We start from the raw sequence: 20687 nt of genomic DNA on the forward strand, positions 1-20687 counted from the left end.
CGACCCTTTATGCTGACCAGCGACCAGGATAAAGAGTGCATCCGAACGGCGCAGAGGCGCCGTGCGGGAAATGTAGATCCTGAGTGCTCTCACCAGGTCCAACAGATGCAAACCCTTTTCAAATTGGTGAACTGGATGCGGACACAAAGATGGTAAAGTGATATCCTGATTGAGATGAAAGGAAGATACCACCTTGGGAAGAAACTCTGGAATTGGACGCAGTACTACCTTGTCTTGGTGAAACACCAGGAAGGGAGATTTGCAAGATAACGCCGCCAGCTCTGACACTCTCCGAAGAGACGTGACCGCCACCAGAAAAGCCACTTTCTGTGAAAGCCGAGAAAAGGAAATCTCCTTCATAGGCTCGAAAGGTGGCTTCTGGAGAGCAATTAGAACCTTGTTCAGATCCCAGGGTTCCAACGGCCGCTTGTAAGGGGGGACGATATGACAAACCCCTTGCAGGAACGTGCGTACCTTAGAAAGTCGCGCCAGGCGCTTCTGAAAGAATACGGATAGCGCAGAGACTTGTCCTTTAAGGGAGCTAAGCGACAAACCTTTTTCCAACCCAGACTGCAGGAAGGAAAGAAAAACAGGCAATGCAAATGGCCAGGGAGAAACTCCCTGAGCAGAGCACCAAGATAAGAATATCTTCCACGTTCTGTGGTAGATCTTGGCGGAGGATGGTTTCCTAGCCTGTCTCATGGTGGCAACAACATCATGAGATAACCCTGAGGTCCCTAGGATCCAGGACTCAATGGCCACACAGTCAGGTTCAGGGCCGCAGAATTCAGATGGAAAAACGGCCCTTGAGACAGCAAGTCTGGACGGCGTGGTAGCGCCCACGGTTGTCCTACCGTGAGATGCCACAGATCCGGGTACCACGACCTCCTTGGCCAGTCTGGAGCGACGAGAATGGCGCAACGGCAATCGGACCTGATTTTGCGGAGCACTCTGGGCAACAATGCCAGAGGTGGGAACACATAAGGTAGTCGGAACTGCGACCAATCCTGAACTAAGGCGTCTGCCGCCAGAGCTCGGTGATCGTGAGACCGTGCCATGAAAACCGGGACCTTGTTGTTGTGCCGTGACGCCATCAGGTCGACGTCCGGCATCCCCCAGCGGCGACAGATCTCCTGAAACACGTCCGGGTGAAGGGACCATTCCCCTGCGTCCATGCCCTGGCGACTGAGAAAGTCTGCTTCCCAGTTTTCCACGCCTGGGATGTGAACTGCGGATATGGTGGATGCTGTGTTTTCCACCCACGTCAGAATCCGCCGGACTTCTTGAAAGGCTTGTCGACTGCGTGTTCCCCCTTGGTGGTTGATGTACGCCACCGCTGTGGAATTGTCCGACTGAATCCGGATCTGCTTGCCCTCCAGCCACTGTTGGAAGGCTCGCAGAGCAAGATAGACTGCTCTGATTTCCAGAACATTGATCTGAAGGGTGGACTCTCTCTGAGTCCACGTACCCTGAGCCCTGTGGTGAAGAAACACTGCTCCCCACCCTGATAGGCTCGCATCTGTCGTGACCACCGCCCAGGATGGGGGTAGGAACGACTTTCCTTTTGACAATGAGGTGGGAAGAAGCCACCATCGGAGAGAGTCCTTGGCTGCCTGAGAGAGGGAGACATCCCTGTCGAGGGACGTCGACTTCCCGTCCCATTGGCGGAGAATGTCCCATTGTAGAGGGCGCAGATGAAACTGCGCGAAAGGGACTGCTTCCATTGCTGCCACCATCTTCCCTAGGAAATGCATGAGGCGCCTCAAGGAGTGGGACTGGTTCTGCAGGAGAGATTGCACCCCTGTCTGCAGAGAGCACTGCTTGTCCAGTGGAAGCTTCACTATCGCTGAGAGAGTATGAAACTCCATGCCAAGATATGTTAGTGATTGGGTCGGGGTTAGATTTGACTTTGAAAAGTTGATAATCCACCCGAAACTCTGGAGAGTCTTCAGTGCCACGTTCAGACTGTGTTGGCATGCCTCTTGAGAGGGTGCCTTTATAAGTAGATCGTCCAAATACGGGATCACGGAGTGACCCTGCGAGTGCAGGACAGCTACTACTGCTGCCATGACCTTGGTGAAGACCCGAGGGGCTGTTGCCAGCCCGAAAGGTAACGCTACGAACTGCAGGTGTTCGCTTTCTATAACGAAGCGTAGAAAACGCTGATGCTCTGGCGCAATCGGCACGTGAAGATACGCATCTTTGATGTCTATTGATGCTAAGAAATCTCCTTGAGACATTGAGGCTATGACAGAGCGTAGAGATTCCATCCGGAACCTCCTGGTTTTTACGTGTTTGTTGAGCAACTTTAGATCCAGAACGGGCCGAAAAGACCCGTCCTTCTTTGGCACCACAAACAGATTGGAGTAAAAACCGTGACCTTGTTCCTGAAGAGGAACGGAAGTCACCACTCCTTCCGCCTTTAGAGCGGCCACCGCCTGCAGCAGAGCATCGGCTCGGTCGGGCGGTGGGGAAGTTCTGAAGAAACGAGTTGGAGGACGAGAGCTGAACTCTATCCTGTACCCGTGAGCCAGAATGTCCCTCAGGTCTTTGACCTGCGACAGCCAAATGTCGCCAAAGCGGGAGAGCCTGCCACCGACCGAGGATGCGGAGAGAGGAGGCTGAAAGTCATGAGGAAGCCGTCTTGGTAACGGTTCTTCCTGCTGTCTTTTTTGGGCGTGACTGAGTCCGCCAAGAATCTGAGCCTCTCTGATCCTTTTGAGTCCTTTTGGACGAGGAGAATTGGGACCTGCCTGAGCCTCGAAAGGACCGAAAACCAGACTGACCCCTCCTTTGTTGGGGCTTGTTTTGTCTGTGTTGAGGTAAGGATGAGTCCTTACCCTTGGAGTGTTTAATGATTTCATCCAAACGCTCCCCAAACAATCGGTCACGAGAAAAAGGCAAACTGGTTAAGCACTTCTTGGAAGCAGAATCTGCCTTCCATTCTCTCAACCACAGGGCTCTGCGCAAAACCACGGAGTTGGCTGACGCCACCGCCGTACGGCTCGTAGAGTCCAGGACAGCATTAATCGCGTAAGACGCGAATGCAGACATTTGAGAGGTCAATGGTGCCACCTGCGGGGCAGATGTACGTGTGACCGAGTCGACTTGTATAAGCCCAGCTGAAATAGCTTGGAGTGCCCATACGGCTGCGAAAGCTGGCGCCAACGACGCTCCAATAGCTTCATAGATGGATTTCAGCCAGAGCTCCATCTGCCTGTCAGTGGCATCTTTAAGTGCCGCTCCATCTTCCACTGCAACTAAGGATCTAGCTGCAAGCCTGGAGATTGGAGGGTCCACCTTGGGACACTGGGTCCAACCCTTGACCACGTCAGGGGGAAAAGGATAGCGCGTATCTTTAAGCCGTTTAGAAAACCGCTTCTCAGGATAAGCGTGGTGTTTCTGGATAGCATCTCTAAAGTCAGAGTGGTCCAGAAAAGTGCTTAATTTACGCTTGGGATATCTGAAATGGAATTTCTCCTGCTGTGAAGCTGCCTCCTCCGCAGGAGGATCTGGCGGAGAAATATCTAACATCCTATTGATGGACGCTATAAGATCATTCACTATGGGGTCACCATCCGGTGTATCCAGATTGAGAGCGGTCCCAGGATCAGAATCTTGATCAGTTACATCCGCCTCATCACCCATAGATTCGTCCCGCTGGCCCTCATAACGAGCCCGTTTAGGTTGTCTGGGACTGTCGTCCGAGTCAGAATCGTCACCCTGGGGTGCATCGTGCCAAAAACAAAGTGCGGGAAACTGCGTCCTACTGTGCCTGGTGTGAGGGCTGGAGTATGTAAAAAAGACTCCAGCCCTCAGCGCTGATGCTCTGTACAGCGTCCCGCCCTCCTCCTGACTGGCAGGTGCGGAGGCGGGAACGAGCGAACTAGGCCGCAAAAGCCGGGGACTGTAGTAACAAGCGCGGCCGTGATATATGCACGGTCAGCGCGGAAGTCCCCGGCGCACCACAAGTCCCAGCCGCGTCGCAGTCCCAGCGGCCGGCGCGACCGTTCTCCCTGAGTCTACCCACTCAGCTAAGCTGAAGTGAGGAAATGGCACAAGCGCAGCAGCGCTGTTGTCCCCGGCGCACTAACACACCCAGCATGCTGCGGTGTGCGCGCGTATGCACGGGGACACAGAGTACCTTGACGGAGCAGGGCCATGTCCCTGACGATACTCAGCTCCATATCCAGCGGCTTCTCCAGGGGCTGCGGATGGAGCACGGTCTCAGTGCCTGGAGACCGGTAAAATCCCACTTCGCCCAGAGCCCTAATGGGGATGGGGAAGGAATCAGCATGTGGGCTCCAGCCTCCGTACCCGCAATGGGTACCTCAACCTTAACAAGCACCACCGACAGAAAGTGGGGTGAGAAGGGAGCATGCTGGGGGCCCTGTATGGGCCCTCTTTTCTTCCATCCGACATAGTCAGCAGCTGCTGCTGACTAAACAGTGGAGCTATGCGTGCGTGTCTGACCTCCTTCGCACAAAGCAAAAACTGAGGGACCCGTGCTCCCACGGGGGGGTGTATAGCCAGAAGGGGAGGGGCCTTACACTTTTAAGTGTAGTACTTTGTGCGGCCTCCGGAGGCAGTAGCTATACACCCAATTGTCTGGGTCTCCCAATTAGGAGCGAAAAAGAAATGCATGGAGATGTGACCAGCCCCATAGACGATAATGGTACAAGCTCTGAAAAATAGAGATAAAACTGAAAGTGACACGTGGGGTGTGAATGGAGCCTTGAGACGTCTCTATTCTTGCAGTAGAGACTCCGTTGTGCTGGTCATGACCGTCTCCTGTCTACATTGAATGACATTTCCTGGCATTTACCCTGCCCGATAATTCATCTGCTCCGGAGTGAGATATTACATCTACACTTAGGAATTGCTGCATTAATATATTTAATTCAGGATAAACTTTACTATTCTTAATCATCTGTAAAAAAAAAAATAATTCCGTACCCAGCAAATACTAACAGATCATGCAATAAAGCAACCAAATCCGAAAGAACAGCAATGCTCACTGCAATTGGGGAAGAAAAATAATAAAGTACCATGTTTATCGCCTTCTCCGGATCCCCCCCACGACCATCGCTTCTGCCTCTGGTCCAGCTGACTGCTGCGCTCCAGGGTGCGTCTAACATTGGCTTCTCGGCGTTCCTGAAAAGCAAACACACATTGATTCAGTTGGCACACAGTGTACGCCGGTGTGTCATAAAAGCACTGCTAAAATATAGAGCTCTGCCGGCTAACAGAGAGATGGAAGCAGATATCAGACTCCTGGTTGCTCGCATGTGCTCACTGTCTGCCTGCACACGGAGGGGGGGGGCGGGGGGGGAGGGGGGGTCTGTCGGTGGTCTCTGCTGGGTTAGTTAAAAAGACGCACCTTGTCCATTTACAAGGTTCATAGCAGCAAGCACTGATCGGGAGCTTGCCAGTTACCATTTCAGAGCAACTTGCAATATTTCCATTTGATGGGGCCGATTCATGAAGACTGGAGTAATGCACATAATGTAAATGAAGGAAGTGTGCGACTTATTTATTAAAGAGAATCCGTCACCAGGTTTTTAACACCTAATCTGAGAGCAGCAGAATGTAGAGACTGAGACCCCGATTCCAGCGATGTGTCACTTACTGAGCTGTTTGTTGTCATTTTGATAATATCAAGGTTTTCTGTGCTGCAGATCTAGAGTTATACAGAGCTCATGAATATGCTGGACTACCTGGCAGCACGCCAAGTAGTCCTGTAATGATAATTTCCTGCTGATTAAACAGTGATTTTATCAAAACTACATTAGGCAGCCCAGTAAGTGACACATCACTGGAATCAGGATCTCTGCTTCTATATTTTCATACAATATATATTAGAGTTGGAATGGACCTCCTGGGTCATCTAGGGTTGGACTAGATGACCCAGGAGGTCCATTCCAACTCTAATATAATATATTCTATGATAATATAGAAGCAGAGATCTTGATTCCGCGATGTGTCACTTACTGGGCTGCTTAATATAGTTTTGATAAAATCACTGTTTAATCAGGAAGAAATTATCATTACAGGACTACTTGGCGTGCTGCCAGGTAGTCCAGCATATTCATGAGCTCTGTATAACTGCTAGATCTGCAGCACAGAAAACCTTGATATTATCAAAATGACAGCAAACAGCTCAGTAAGTGATACATCGCTGGAATCAGGGTCTCCGTCTCTACATTCTGCTGCTCTCAGATGGGGGAACAAAAACCTGGTGACAGATTTCCTTTCATAGACACATGACACTGTCGATTCTCTTAATTGGTGGGTGCCAGAAATATACTAGAATCTGGGATAGTAATACATTTCTGGAGCAAGAGGCACCACTAAAATTTAAGAACTTTTTATGAACTTTACAGGCTGGCATAGACCATGCTCCATCCATATTGGTGCGTTGGATGGGACCTTTAACCAGGCAGTGTCCATCCTCCTTTATAGCTGGATCCCTTCTGCCCAGACATGTAGGTTTGTAAGCCAGATAGCGGCATTTCAACTAGTTAGGGTTCCAGTGTACAAGAGAGCACCTTGCCGTTCGTTACCGGGCTCACATGCTTTGGCCAATACATAAGCTAAATATCTTTTTCATATATTGCTATAGCAGTAGTGCAATACCAGAGTTCCCTTATTCATTAACATTGTAGAGTGCAGCTGTATGCGTTTTGTAGTTAGATTGTGTTTTCAGCTGGCACCTGTTCACACCGGTTGGATGTGCAAGTTAGGGTACTTTTCACACTTGCGCTGTTTTTTTTGTTTTTTTTGGCGCAATCTGCTGTCTTGGGAAACAGCGGAATCCGTTAACGGATTCCGCTGTTTCCCATAGACTTGCATTGATGACGGATTGTGCCAAAAGTACCTGCGTTGCTTCCGTTGGCCGACGCTCCGTTGCTTCCGCCGAACGTTAAATGCTTGCGTCAAAATGACGCCAACCAACGGATTCCGTTAGAATTTATGATGGTTCCCTATGGTAGCGGATTCCGTTGCTAAGTGCTTAACAACGGAATCCGCTGCTGGATTCCGCTAATTTCTACTGAGCATGCCCAGAATGAAAAAAAATGAAAAAAAGGAAAAAAAAAAAACAGCCGACGGATTCCGTTAGACGGACGCCAAACGGATGCAGCGGTCCATTATTTCACAGGAATCAGGCTAACTGATTACTGTGAAATAACGGATCCGTTGTATCCGTTGACACCACAAAAATAATGGATGCGTCAAAACGACGCAGCAACGGAACCAGCGGATTCAACCCAACGCAAGTGTGAAACTAGCCTTAATCTTAGGCTGCTGTCACACATCCGGTTTTTGCAGTGCGGCTCAATTCGGCTCAAAAACCTATGCAACGGATGCGGCGAAAGAAACTGATCCGTTGCATAAGTTTTTCCATGCGTCCAGTCCGTTTTTTGATGGATGCGGCTTGATACTAAGCATGTGCAGTTCAAAAAACCGCATCTGGCGTCTAGGCTTGCATTGTAAATTGCGCCGCAACGCGCCGGATCCGGCACGATGCGTTTTTTTCGCTGCACAAAAAAAATGTGCCAGGCAACGTTCCATCCGGCCGCCGCATGGGCTAAATATGCCGCATCCGGCAAAAACCGGACGCAACGCAAGGCCATGCGGCACAATACGGCGCTAATGCAAGTCTATGAGGAAAAAACGCAACCGGCGGCAAAAAAAAAAAAAAAACGGTTGCGTTTTTTCTGCAAAGCGCCGTATTGTGCTGCTCAGCAAAAACCGGATGTGTGAAAGCAGCCTAAGTGACATATTGGCCGGGATTGGCGTGAAAATGTTAAAGTTGAAATATTTTTGTGTAACTTCCCTGTTACACAAAAATGTAGTGATTTTTGGTATATCATGATGGAGTTTTGTTGGAAAAAGCTTAAAGAAATTGGCCCCTAAATGACGCCCTCTATTTCACGAAAGGCTGCGAGGTGTATAGGCCAAGTATAAGAGTGGACCACATTAGAGTCACATTACACAGATCATGCATTTAGCCAAGAACACAGCACAGATTATCTAGAAAGGTGATTAAAACGCCCTCATTAGCCTCCTCGTAATATAGTGGTGCCGGGGCGTTATCGCTGGAGGCACAGGGAGCGTGCCAAGCAAACAAAGACCCATTTGTCAAAACGGCATGCATTTCACCACAAATTGCTGCCATTTTTCAATACCTTTTTAGCCTGCATAGCAATCAATTACAAAGTGAAACATGTACTGAACGTGTTCCACATGCAATTATCATGCAATGCGGTATTTTGCCTTGGTACACAACGAAAAAGGGGCCTGTGTGAGCATGCATATTGATCATTTGCAATGTTTAATCAGCTCTAGCCCATGATAGGCCTTAGGGAACTTTTACAGGAGTCTTTTCTTGATCACAAGGTTAAAAAGGCAGATTGTAGAGAGACATTTATCTTCCATGTTTCACCTGTAAAAAAGAAAAAGCGCAGCAACTTGCAATTTACTCGGCCAGAATTAAAGTTTTTCATACAGAAAAAAAAAATGCAGCAAAAAAAGCTGAATGTGACCCTCAGCCTAACATCAGATCCTTCTAGTTCAGTGCGAAATAAGTAGCTTAGAGGATTTTGATCCCCGCCTGAGAATTTCTTAGGCCTTGTACATTTGGTGCGGTTTTTTGGGTGCAGTTTTGTTGCTGATTGTTGTCCAAATCTGTATGCCTATCTTCATACCAGCAAAGTCAATGAGAATTCTTAAAGGGAACCAGGTTTTTCCCCTATGAGCTGCGGCTACCGCCAGTGAGCCCTTATTTCAGCTCTCTTGAATACAGTATAAAAGAGCCCAGGCCGCTGTGTAGAACACCACGGCCCCCCGAGAAAGATATAGAAACGTGCGCGTTGGGACACGTTTTTCTTAGGCATACCACACCACCATGGGTGAGTGATCACTGTGTTTTATATTGCATCATGGTTTTTCAAATATCTGGAGCATTATATTAAGATGGGTGTTTTTCAATTCTAACCCTGCTCCAGCTGATGTATTTCAATGAAAGGGAATTAAAAAAGACTAATATTTTTTGAAACCCATGATTTTTATATTTAGAATTTGTGTGGTATTTTTTACTATCATATCTCATATGTTAGTCAATTGTCTTATATTTAACATAAACTTCTATTTATGTGTTTATAGATCATTCTAAAAAGAACTTTATGCCATGTGTGGTTTTGCTGGCCCTATGTGAACTATAGGGGGCCTTACACGCTGCGATATCGCTACCGATATATCGTCGAAGTCACGTCGTTAGTGAATCACATCCGGCGTCAGTAGCAACATTGCAGCGTGTGACACCAAGAAGCGATGATCAACGATCGCAAAAACGACCAAAATCGTTGCTCGTTGACACGTCGCTCCTTTCCTTAATATCGTTGCTGCTGCAGGTACGATGTTTGTCGCTCCTGCGGCACCACACATCGCTATGTGTGACACCGCAGGAACGACAAACATCTCCTTAACTGCGTCCACCAGCAATGCGGAAGGAAGGAGGTGGAAGGGATGTTACGTCCCGCTCATCTCCTCCCCTCCGCTACTATTGGACAGCTGCCGTGTGATGTCGCTGTGACGCCGCACGAACCGCCCCCTTAGAAAGGAGGCGGATCGCCGGCCAGAGCAACGTCGCAGGGACAGTAAGTCCGTGTGACGGGTGTAAGCGATGTTGTGCGGCACGGGCAGCGATTTTCCTGTGTCGCACAACCGACGGGGGTGGGTACGCTCGCTAGCGAGATCGCAGCGTGTAAAGTGCCCTTATCTTCAGGGTCTTTCTATAAAACCTGCTAAATTTGACTGTAATATGCTGATGTTGTATTTTATCCCTTGCTTTAATATTTTCTAATAAATGTTCTATATGTTTTGCAAGGAAGTGGTATTGGATTTATTTTTCATGGTCATGATATGACCAGGACTGTTTCCCCTTTTGGTCCACTTGTTATAATCGCTGTGTAGAACATAAAAAACACTCTTATAATACTCACCTAAGTGGTGGTCCGGTCCGATAGGTGTCACTGCTCTCTGGTCCGATGCCTCCTCTCTGCGGTGATCGCCGTCCTCCTTCTTCAGAGGCTCGTATGCATTACTCATCCCATGTCTTCCACACTAGCTGTCATTGGGGTACTGCACAGGTGCATTTTTATCTGCCCTGCTTAGGGCTGATCAAAGTATTGTAGTGCGCTTGCACAGGTGGTCTTAAGGCTTTTCTTGCGCCTGCGCATTACAATACTTTGATCAGGGCAGATCAAAGTGCGTCTGCGCAGGACTGCAATGCCGGCCTTGGCTGGATAAAAGGAGGCCCAGACCGCCCCTTAGGTGAGTATTATAAAAGTGTTTTTTAAGTTCTACACAGCGGCCTGGGCTCTTATATACAGGATTCTAGAATGGTGTATATAAGAGCTCACTGATTGTGGCCGCAGCTTATAGTCGCCAAATCTGGTGATAGGTTCCCTTTAAAGGAGTTGTCCGACAAACTCAAAAATTTTTGAGTTTAAGCTAATCTGTGCTGTATTGTCATATAAAACACCCTACATTGTTATTTCTTGTTTTCTATCTTTTGTTCCTCTTGAATTCTCCCTTTATTCTGTGCAGCTTCTTGTTTACATTCAGCTCCAGAAAACATGATAACTTCCTGTGCAAAACCTCAGTCAGAGCTGGCACCGCCCGGCCTCAGTGTCCAGCCTCGCCCCCTGCCCGGCCTCACTGTCCAGCCTCGCCCCCTGCCCAGCCTCACTGTCCAGCCTCGCCCCCTGCCCAGCCTCACTGTCCAGCCTCGCCCCCTGCCCGGCCTCACTGTCCTGCCTCGCCCCCTGCCCGGCCTCACTGTCCAGCCTCGCCCCCTGCCCGGCCTCACTGTCCAGCCTCGCCCCCTGCCCACATTCCCTGTCAGTATATTCTGCCCCAGCACCTGACCTGTTATCACTACAGCATTGCAAATAGCACACGCACACAGGGCTCTGCACACGCACACAGGGCTCTGCACACGCACACAGGGCTCTGCACACGCACACAGGGCTATGCACACGCACACAGGGCTATGCACACGCACACAGGGCTCTGCACTGCACACACACACACAGAGCTCTGCACCCCGCGCACACACACACACAGGGCTCTGCACCCCGCGCACACACACACACACAGGGCTCTGCACCGCGCACACACACACAAACACACACACACAGGGCTCTGCACCGCGCGCACACACACACACACACAGGGCTCTGCACCGCACACACACACACACACACACACGGCTCTGCACCATACACACAGGGCTCTGTACCACACACACACACACACACACAGGGCTCTGCACCACACACACACACGGCTCTGCACCACACACACACGGCTCTGCACCACACACACACACACAGGGCTCTGCTCTGCACCACACACACACACACACACAGGGCTCTGCACCATACACACACAGGGCTCTGTACCACACACACACACACACACAGGGCTCTGTACCACACACACACAGGGCTCTGCACCACACACACACACACAGGGCTCTGCACCACACACACACACGGCTCTGCACCACACACACACGGCTCTGCACCACACACACACACACACACACACACAGGGCTCTGCTCTACACCACACACACACACACACACACACACACACACACACACACACAGGGCTCTGCACCACACACACACACACACACACACACAGGGCTCTGCACCATACACACACACACACACACACACACACAGGGCTCTGCTCTACACCACACACACACACACACACACACACACAGGGCTCTGCACCACACACACACACACACACACACAGGGCTCTGCACCACACACACACATGGCTCTGCACCACACACACACACACACACACACACACACAGGGCTCTGCTCTACACCACACACACACACACACACACACACGGCTCTGCACCACACACACACACACACACACAGGGCTCTGCACCACACACACACACAGGGCTCTGTACCACACACACACACGGCTCTGCACCACACACACACACGGCTCTGCACCACACACACAGGGCTCTGCTCTGCACCGCACACACACACACACACACACACGGCTCTGCACGACACACACAAACACACACACACAGGGCTCTGCACCGCACACACACACACACACACACACACACACACACACACACACACACAGGGCTCTGCACCGCACACACACACACACACACACACACGGCTCTGCACCGCACACACACACACACGGCTCTGCACCACACACACAGGGCTCTGCTCTGCACACACACACACACACACACACACACACACGGCTCTGCACGACACACACACACACACACACACAGGGCTCTGCACCACACACACACACGGCTCTGCACCACACACACACACACAGGGCTCTGCTCTGCACCACACACACACACACACACAGGGCTCTGCACCATACACACACAGGGCTCTGTACCACACACACACACACACACAGGGCTCTGTACCACACACACACAGGGCTCTGCACCACACACACACACACAGGGCTCTGCACCACACACACACACGGCTCTGCACCACACACACACGGCTCTGCACCACACACACACACACACACACACACACACAGGGCTCTGCTCTACACCACACACACACACACACACACACAGGGCTCTGCACCACACACACACACACACACACACACAGGGCTCTGCACCATACACACACACACACACACACACACACACAGGGCTCTGCTCTACACCACACACACACACACACACACACACACACACAGGGCTCTGCACCACACACACACACACACACACACACACACACACACACACACAGGGCTCTGCACCACACACACACACGGCTCTGCACCACACACACACGGCTCTGCACCACACACACACACACACACACACACAGGGCTCTGCTCTACACCACACACACACACACACACACACACACACAGGGCTCTGCACCACACACACACACACACACAGGGCTCTGCACCACACACACACACAGGGCTCTGTACCACACACACACACGGCTCTGCACCACACACACACACGGCTCTGCACCACACACACAGGGCTCTGCTCTGCACCGCACACACACACACACACACACACGGCTCTGCACGACACACACAAACACACACACACAGGGCTCTGCACCGCACACACACACACACACACACACACACACACAGGGCTCTGCACCGCACACACACACACACACACGGCTCTGCACCGCACACACACACACACGGCTCTGCACCACACACACAGGGCTCTGCACACACACGGCTCTGCACGACACACACAAACACACACACACAGGGCTCTGCACCGCACACACACACACGGCTCTGCACCACACACACAAACACACACAGGGCTCTGCACCGCGCACACACACACACACACACACACACACACAGGGCTCTGCACCGCACACACACACAGGGCTCTGCACCGTGCACACACACACACAGGGCTCCGCACTGCACACACACACAGGGCTCTGCACTGCACACACACACAGGGCTCTGCACCGCACACACACACAGGGCTCTGCACCGCACACACACACACACACACACGGCTCTGCACCGCACACACACACACACGGCTCTGCACCACACACACAGGGCTCTGCTCTGCACGCGCACACACACACACACGGCTCTGCACGACACACACACACACACACAGGGCTCTGCACCGTGCACACACACACACAGGGCTCCGCACTGCACACACACACAGGGCTCTGCACCGCACACACACACAGGGCTCTGCACCGCACACACACACAGGGCTCTGCACCGCACACACACACACAGGGCTCTGCACCGCACACACACACACACACACACACACACACACAGCGCTCTGTACCGACCCCCCCTACCCCCATAGGGAACACATGTAGGGAATACATACTTACCGCTCCTCGGTCCCCGCCACTCCTGCATGTTCACACGCTGTCTGGTCTGGTCATATCGGCACAGTAGTGACGTCACCGCTGTCCTGAACTGTCAGACACAGACTGCACGGACAGTGATGAGAAGCAGCGCTCCCTCTCATCAGTGCTTCAAATATATTGGCATCTGTGATCTGTGATGCCGGTACATTTGAATGTGCGATCCTGAGCAGGGGGCCCGGTGCTGGCGCTGACACCACAGCAGCCGCCGCCAGGCCCCTCCTCCAGGGCACGGACCCCACAGCAGTGCAAGGGGAGGTTGTGGGCAGAGTGCGGGGAAATGTGTGGGAGGGTGCAGGGAAGGGGGGCGGGGATCATCGCACTGTACCGCCCAGCCCGACATGCTGTTCCAGATTTGCATGTCAACATGGTCCTGCCCATGTTGACATGAAATGACCGGAAGCAGCAAAATCGCAGGAGCGGTCACATGACCACTCTGAGCCAGGGGAGAGGGGCTGACAGCAGGGCAGGTAAGTGCTCACTATCTACTTACCTGCCCCAATGTAGCCCAATAGGGGAATAAAAAAAAAAAGTCAAAAGAAGCCGGATAACCCCTTTAAGTGCTCTGCGCACGTTGCCTATTTTTTACTTGCAGATTTGGTGTAGAAAGTCAATTGTTGGTGCGTTTATTTCCTGTGTTTTGTAGCCCTTCTACCCCTTGACTTCATTAAAATAAAAAAAAAAACGCATGGCACAAAAATACACCAAAAACCGCATGCGTTTTTTTCTGCCAGAAGATGCAGAAACTTTCTGCACAAAATCTGCAGCCTGCGCACATAACGTTAAGATAGGTCAGGTTATGTATTATGTGCACACATCCCTGCATGAAATATCACCTTGTCTTCCAATAATCTTTGTTTTCTTTTTTCCTCTGCCGCTATTCTTTTCTGCTCATCTTTCAGCTTCTGCTCCTCCAGTTTTTTCTGCTTTTCCTCCATTTGTTTCTCATATTGCAGTTTTGACTTTTTCTCTTTTTCAAGTAATTCCTTTTCTTTGGCAGCTGCAATGTAAAACAGTCCATAAAACATGGTTATCTGGCACTAAAGACACAAGAAAGTGGCTGGAAATCAGATTAAGTGATTTAAACAAACGCTCAAGTGGTTTATTTTGCACATATCAATCTTACCCACCATCAATATGCTTACGTTTAATGAGTTTAATCGCACCCCAGTTACATCTATATATTTCCCCTCCATCATAGGAAGTTGGGTCATGTGATATTTAGTCTGACAACCAGTCCAGTACATGCACTAATGTGCAGGCAGGTTGTCAGGCTCCGACTTCCTGTGAACTACAGTACGGCAGCAGTTTCAGTCTCCTCCGTCCCCCGTATCCTCCGTGTCCCTTTAGGTCGTCCCTTGCAGATATGGGTGAAGAAACTGTCTAAAGGGAAAACTGTCCTCACTGCTGACAGCAGCCAATCATAACACAGCTTTCATTTTTCAGGAGCAGAATACAAAATGAAAGCTGTGCAGTGATTGGCTACTATGGACAGCAAGGGCAGTATGTCTTTTAGTTAAATCCACTCTATTATTAGTAGAGACACCTGTGCTGTACACACCAGAGCCAGCAGCTTTATGGGGCCATTCCATTACTGGATGCCACTATATAAAAGCAAGATCATTATAAGACTCCGGCATCATGGAAATGTAGTCCGCATTAGGGGAATGAGGTATTGGGACAGGAGACAATGCAGACATGTCACATCAACTTTAATCTTTAACCCCTTTCAAAAATTGGGGAAATAAACATTTGTCCCACATCGAATCCCATGCATTTAGCGTTCTCAAGAGCGGAGTTTGCATCATACAAGGAAGATACCGGCAGTGTGATACAGCTGGCGTCTGACTATTGTTCCAGGGATCAGAGTTTGCTCCGACCATTGCTGTTTAATCATCTTAATGTCACTTTCAACAACTGACAACATGCGCTTGTGGGGTGCAGACATGTTGTCAAAGTAGTTGGGGGGCTCTAAAGGACCCCCAATGTGCCATCTTTGTCCAGCTGGACTTCATTTTCTCCATATATTGCAATGCAGTAGCATTGAAGTATATAAAACAAGAGATCGCAAGTTCAAGTCCCCTAAGGTACTTGAATGCAAATAAAAAAAAAAAAAGCATATACAATTTTTTTTTTGTTTCTTCAAATATAGAAATTCAAAATCAGACCACATTTTTCATTATATATATATATATATATATATATATATATATATATATATATATATATATATATATATATATATATATATATATATATATATATATATATATATATATGTATATATATATATATATATATATATATACATACATATATACATACACACACACGCTCCCCACACACGCTCCCCACACACACACACGCTCCCCACACACACACGCTCCACACACACACGCTCCACACACACACACACGCTCCACACACACACACACGCTCCACACACACACACACGCTCCACACACACACACGCTCCACACACACACACACACACACACACACGCTCCACACACACACACGCTCCACACACACACACGCTCCACACACACACACGCTCCACACACACACACGCTCCACACACACACACGCTCCACACACACACACGCTCCACACACACACACGCTCCACACACACACACGCTCCACACACACGCTCCACACACACACACACACACACACACACACACACACACACACGCTCCACACACACACGCTCCACACACACACGCTCCACACACACACGCTCCACACACACACACGCTCCACACACACACACGCTCCACACACACACACGCTCCACACACACACACACACACACGCTCCACACACACACACACACGCTCCACACACACACACGCTCCACACACACACACGCTCCACACACACACACGCTCCACACACACACACGCTCCACACACACACACACTCCACACACACACACACACACACACACACTTTCCATAAAAGTTCAATCAAACTCTGAAATTAACTAACATGTATAGGAAAGGCAGTAAAGAAAAAGAAAGCCAGAAATCAGAAATCAAGTTTTTTGGGTTTTTTATTTATGCAAATAGCTAAAATAAAATGTAACAAAAAAAAAAAAGAAGAAAAAAAATAATCTAAAAATGTCAGTGCATTGCGCACAAAAAAAAAAAAAAAAGTCTGCCAATCACCACACAGATAAGCAAATCGCTCGTTCATCAGTTAAAAATATATTTTGGTTTGCACAAAAGATAATCATTCTCAACAGACACAGAACAGGATCTGCGCTGCTGAGAATGACGACAGCTTCTGTGCACTGAATGATTTATACAGATCGTTGAGAAGCACTGCGGCCTCTGTGCAGCAGCCAATATTGATCACCAAATATTTATCGATTGGTGGTTATTTAACACTGCTAAATTGTAAATGTAAACGCACCCTTAGGATGTACGGTACCAAGCTAATACATTCACAGATGACAAAGACCCGGAGCTTACCGTTTAGCCTCTCTTTCTCTTCTCTGCGTTCCCGAGCTAATCTTTGCCTCTCGTCTGTTCTTAAAGCTGAGCCATCAATTACTATAAAAAGGTAGACATGAGTGATTGCTCCTCTGCAGGACGGCACAGTCTGGCCCACCTGTTACCGGAAGCACAGATTACCTGGCTTAGTGGTCTTTACGCTGACGGAGGACGCAGTAGGGACGGGGCTGGATCCAGTCTGGCTTCTGCGCTCATCAGCGAGTGCTTGTGCTGCGGCCACTAAAAAAAAAAAAAAAAAAAAAAAAAAAAAAAAAAAAAGACGACAAATGATTCTCCTGAAAACACAGCAACTCCATGTGTGATAATGAAAGGTTATTACTGCTAATGACCAGCAAACAGGCTCTGCTATTGGGCCTAACCAATATGTTACACTTAGGCTATGTGCACACGTTGCTTTTGTTTATGTGTTTTTTCTTGCAGATTTTAATCAATACTGCAAGGAAAAATGCATGCCAGCAAAGTCTATGAGAGTCGTGACTTTCTGTGCACACGCTGCTTCGTTTTACCTTGCAGATTTTGTTGCAGAAAAAAGAAGCTGCATGTCAATGGTTTGTGCTTTTTTCCTGCAAAGCTCAATCACTGCAGTGGATTAGATCTGTCAGTGCTACACTCGCAGCACTGACATTTCGCTTCACACACCATGCATCTGGGGCATGGTGTGTGAGGCGATCCGTGGCTCAGTAACCCAGGGTCGTCATGACGACCCAGGGTTGCCATGGCTGCAATTGGGTCCCTGTGATCGCATTACAGGGGCCCGATCGACAGGGAGAGGTAAGCAATTCAATGCAATCACAGCATTCAGGGAGTTAAACTTTGGCACAGGGACCACTCCGGGTAGTGAGAGCCGGGTCCCGGCTGTAACATCAGTGATCGCGGCGGTACAGCGCCTGAAGCCCCACAATCTCCAGGACAAAAAAAAATAAAATAAAAATATAGGCAGGAAAAAAAAAACACTTGAAAAAAAAACGCACAAACGCATTAAAACGTGCATATTTTTCAGCTGCTTTTTTCCTGCCAAAAGGTTTTATGTGCCGAAAATCTGCACACAAATAAACGAGCGCTTCGCTCCATAATAACCAAGTCTCTGCCCTTGTTATCAGCTTTCCTGCAGAGCCTAGGGGGGTTCCACCCAAGTTCCCCTGAAAACCGGATTGAATGAGGCGACAGAAAGCAAAAACAAGAACGACGCGCCATAGGTCACTGCCGGTTAGCGGTACGTACGGAATTTCTTACAGAGGAATTCCAGGATGCCGCTGACCAGCAGTGACCTATGGCGCATCGTTCTGAGATTGCTATAGAACATCGTTCTGAGAATTATCAATGGGCGTCGTGGGACATTACACTTTGGATTACATCGAAACCTGCAGGATTTATTTTAAAGTAATAAATTAGTGAATGAGAGTGTGTGGGGGGAGTCTTTAGTCAAATAAACTTTTTTTTCCCCCAGTGCCTTTTTTTTTTTTTTTTTTCACTCTACACTTACCGGGTTAGTAAAGGGTGTGTCTCATAGTCTCTCCATCACATCTGACATCAACCCGAAAAGTAGTACCCCAATTGCCACTACATCAGGGCAATCAGGAAGAGCTAACGGATGCGCCACTTCTGGGGCAGCTGCGGGCTGCTATTTTTAGGCTGGGAGGGGCCATATAACCATGGCCCTTCCCACCTTGATAATTCCAGCCCCCAGCTGTCTGCCTTACCTTAGCTGATTATCAAAAATAGGGGGGGACCATTTTTTTTTAAAATTTAAATAAATAATTTTTAAAAACTGCATAGGATGCCCTCTATTTTTGAGGTAAAGCAGACAGCTGAGGGTTGCAGCTGTCTGTTTTACCTGAGCTGATTATCAAAAACAGGCGGGAGCCGACCATTTTTTTTTATAATCTTTATTGTTCACAACAGTGAACAGACATCTTCCACAAGCAATAAAAAAGCTTGTGCATTGGTTGTGCTGCAGCCTTGCAACAAACTTTATCAACATATGGTCTTTATCTCATCGTATCCCCCGGCACGGCCGCACACTCTCCTGACAGGAGTGGGTCAGTTGCAGATATCTCTATGCAGCTGAGACGTTCCTGTCTGGAGAGTGTGCTGCCAAGCAGGGCGATACCGCGATGCAGTCGCAAGACACTCGCAAGTGTGACTCCGGCCTTTGTCCGAGTCCCAGACTTATGGTGACCAATACTAACCCCGAGCATTTGTTCGTTCATCCCTGGCAGGGGCACATTTATAAAGATCTCAACACAGCAACAATTTACAATTTTATTTATTTTTTTAAAACACATCCAATCATGGAAGAGCTATTGATTAAAATTAACTAACTAGTTTCATGGGAAAAACACCTTTAAGGGATTTTCCACTTTCAAAAAAGTGGCCCACAAATGCTGAAAAATGATTAAAACAAAAAAGAGCAGATAACACCCTGCTCTGGTTCAGTGCAGACTCCCAGACACTGATCGGGGTTGCACAAATTTGCTTTAGCGGTGACGTCACAGACTGAACAAATAACCGCTGCAGCCAATCATTAAGCTCAGTGGCTGCATCAAGGTAGACATTTTTTATAAGCGGCATGTTTCCTTTAAGGTCAGGTGGCATCTATAATGTTTCTTCTTATGGCCAGATAAAGTGAAATAAAACTAAAAGATTGTATTCGGCACAGCAGGACAGCGCGCACTGCACTGTCACCCAGTTACAGCTAATGACTGAGCTCCTCCATTACATTACACAGCATCTGTCCTATCACAATCGGTAAATGTCTTCCTATATTGCTGGGATATCTTTACAAACAAGGCAAACAAAAAGACCATTTAGTCTAAGAAAGCAAATGACAAGAGTCTGCCCGGCAAGCAGAATACCCACAAAGAGCCCGTTATATATAGGCATTCCCATCTGCAGAGCCAGGAACAAGGTCGCTATGTAAACCCTTAACACTGCACAGAAAGACCATGGATTTCTAGTTTACAGAAATGTAGTAAACTGTTGGAAATCTGACACATAGTGATGCTTTATGTGATGACGTACCATGCACTGAATCCACACCTCACGCAGAACAAGCAATTCTATATCTACACACCCAAAATATATATATCATACACATATACATATATACACATACAGTCCTATTGACCTCAAAATAAAAAAAAAAACAACCATCCCCTCATCTG

General features: G+C 48.8%; 1 protein-coding gene across 9 annotated transcripts in view; it reads right to left on the reverse strand.

The window, feature by feature from the left end:
• MAP7D3 (MAP7 domain containing 3) overlaps positions 1-20687 on the reverse strand; it is a 159222-nt gene that overhangs the window by 108863 nt on the left and 29672 nt on the right. For all 9 annotated transcript variants that reach the window (XM_075323750.1, XM_075323749.1, XM_075323748.1 and 6 more), the window contains exons 2-5: positions 17644-17742; positions 17482-17562; positions 14840-15003; positions 5049-5154 (exon numbers count right to left, since the gene is read on the reverse strand). In XM_075323750.1, coding sequence (XP_075179865.1) covers positions 5049-5154; positions 14840-15003; positions 17482-17562; positions 17644-17742 — 450 coding nt within the window. The remainder of the gene's footprint in view (positions 1-5048; positions 5155-14839; positions 15004-17481; positions 17563-17643; positions 17743-20687) is intronic.

The sequence above is a fragment of the Anomaloglossus baeobatrachus genome, chromosome 9, assembly GCF_048569485.1.
Source record: "Anomaloglossus baeobatrachus isolate aAnoBae1 chromosome 9, aAnoBae1.hap1, whole genome shotgun sequence".
Taxonomy (NCBI): domain Eukaryota; kingdom Metazoa; phylum Chordata; class Amphibia; order Anura; family Aromobatidae; genus Anomaloglossus; species Anomaloglossus baeobatrachus.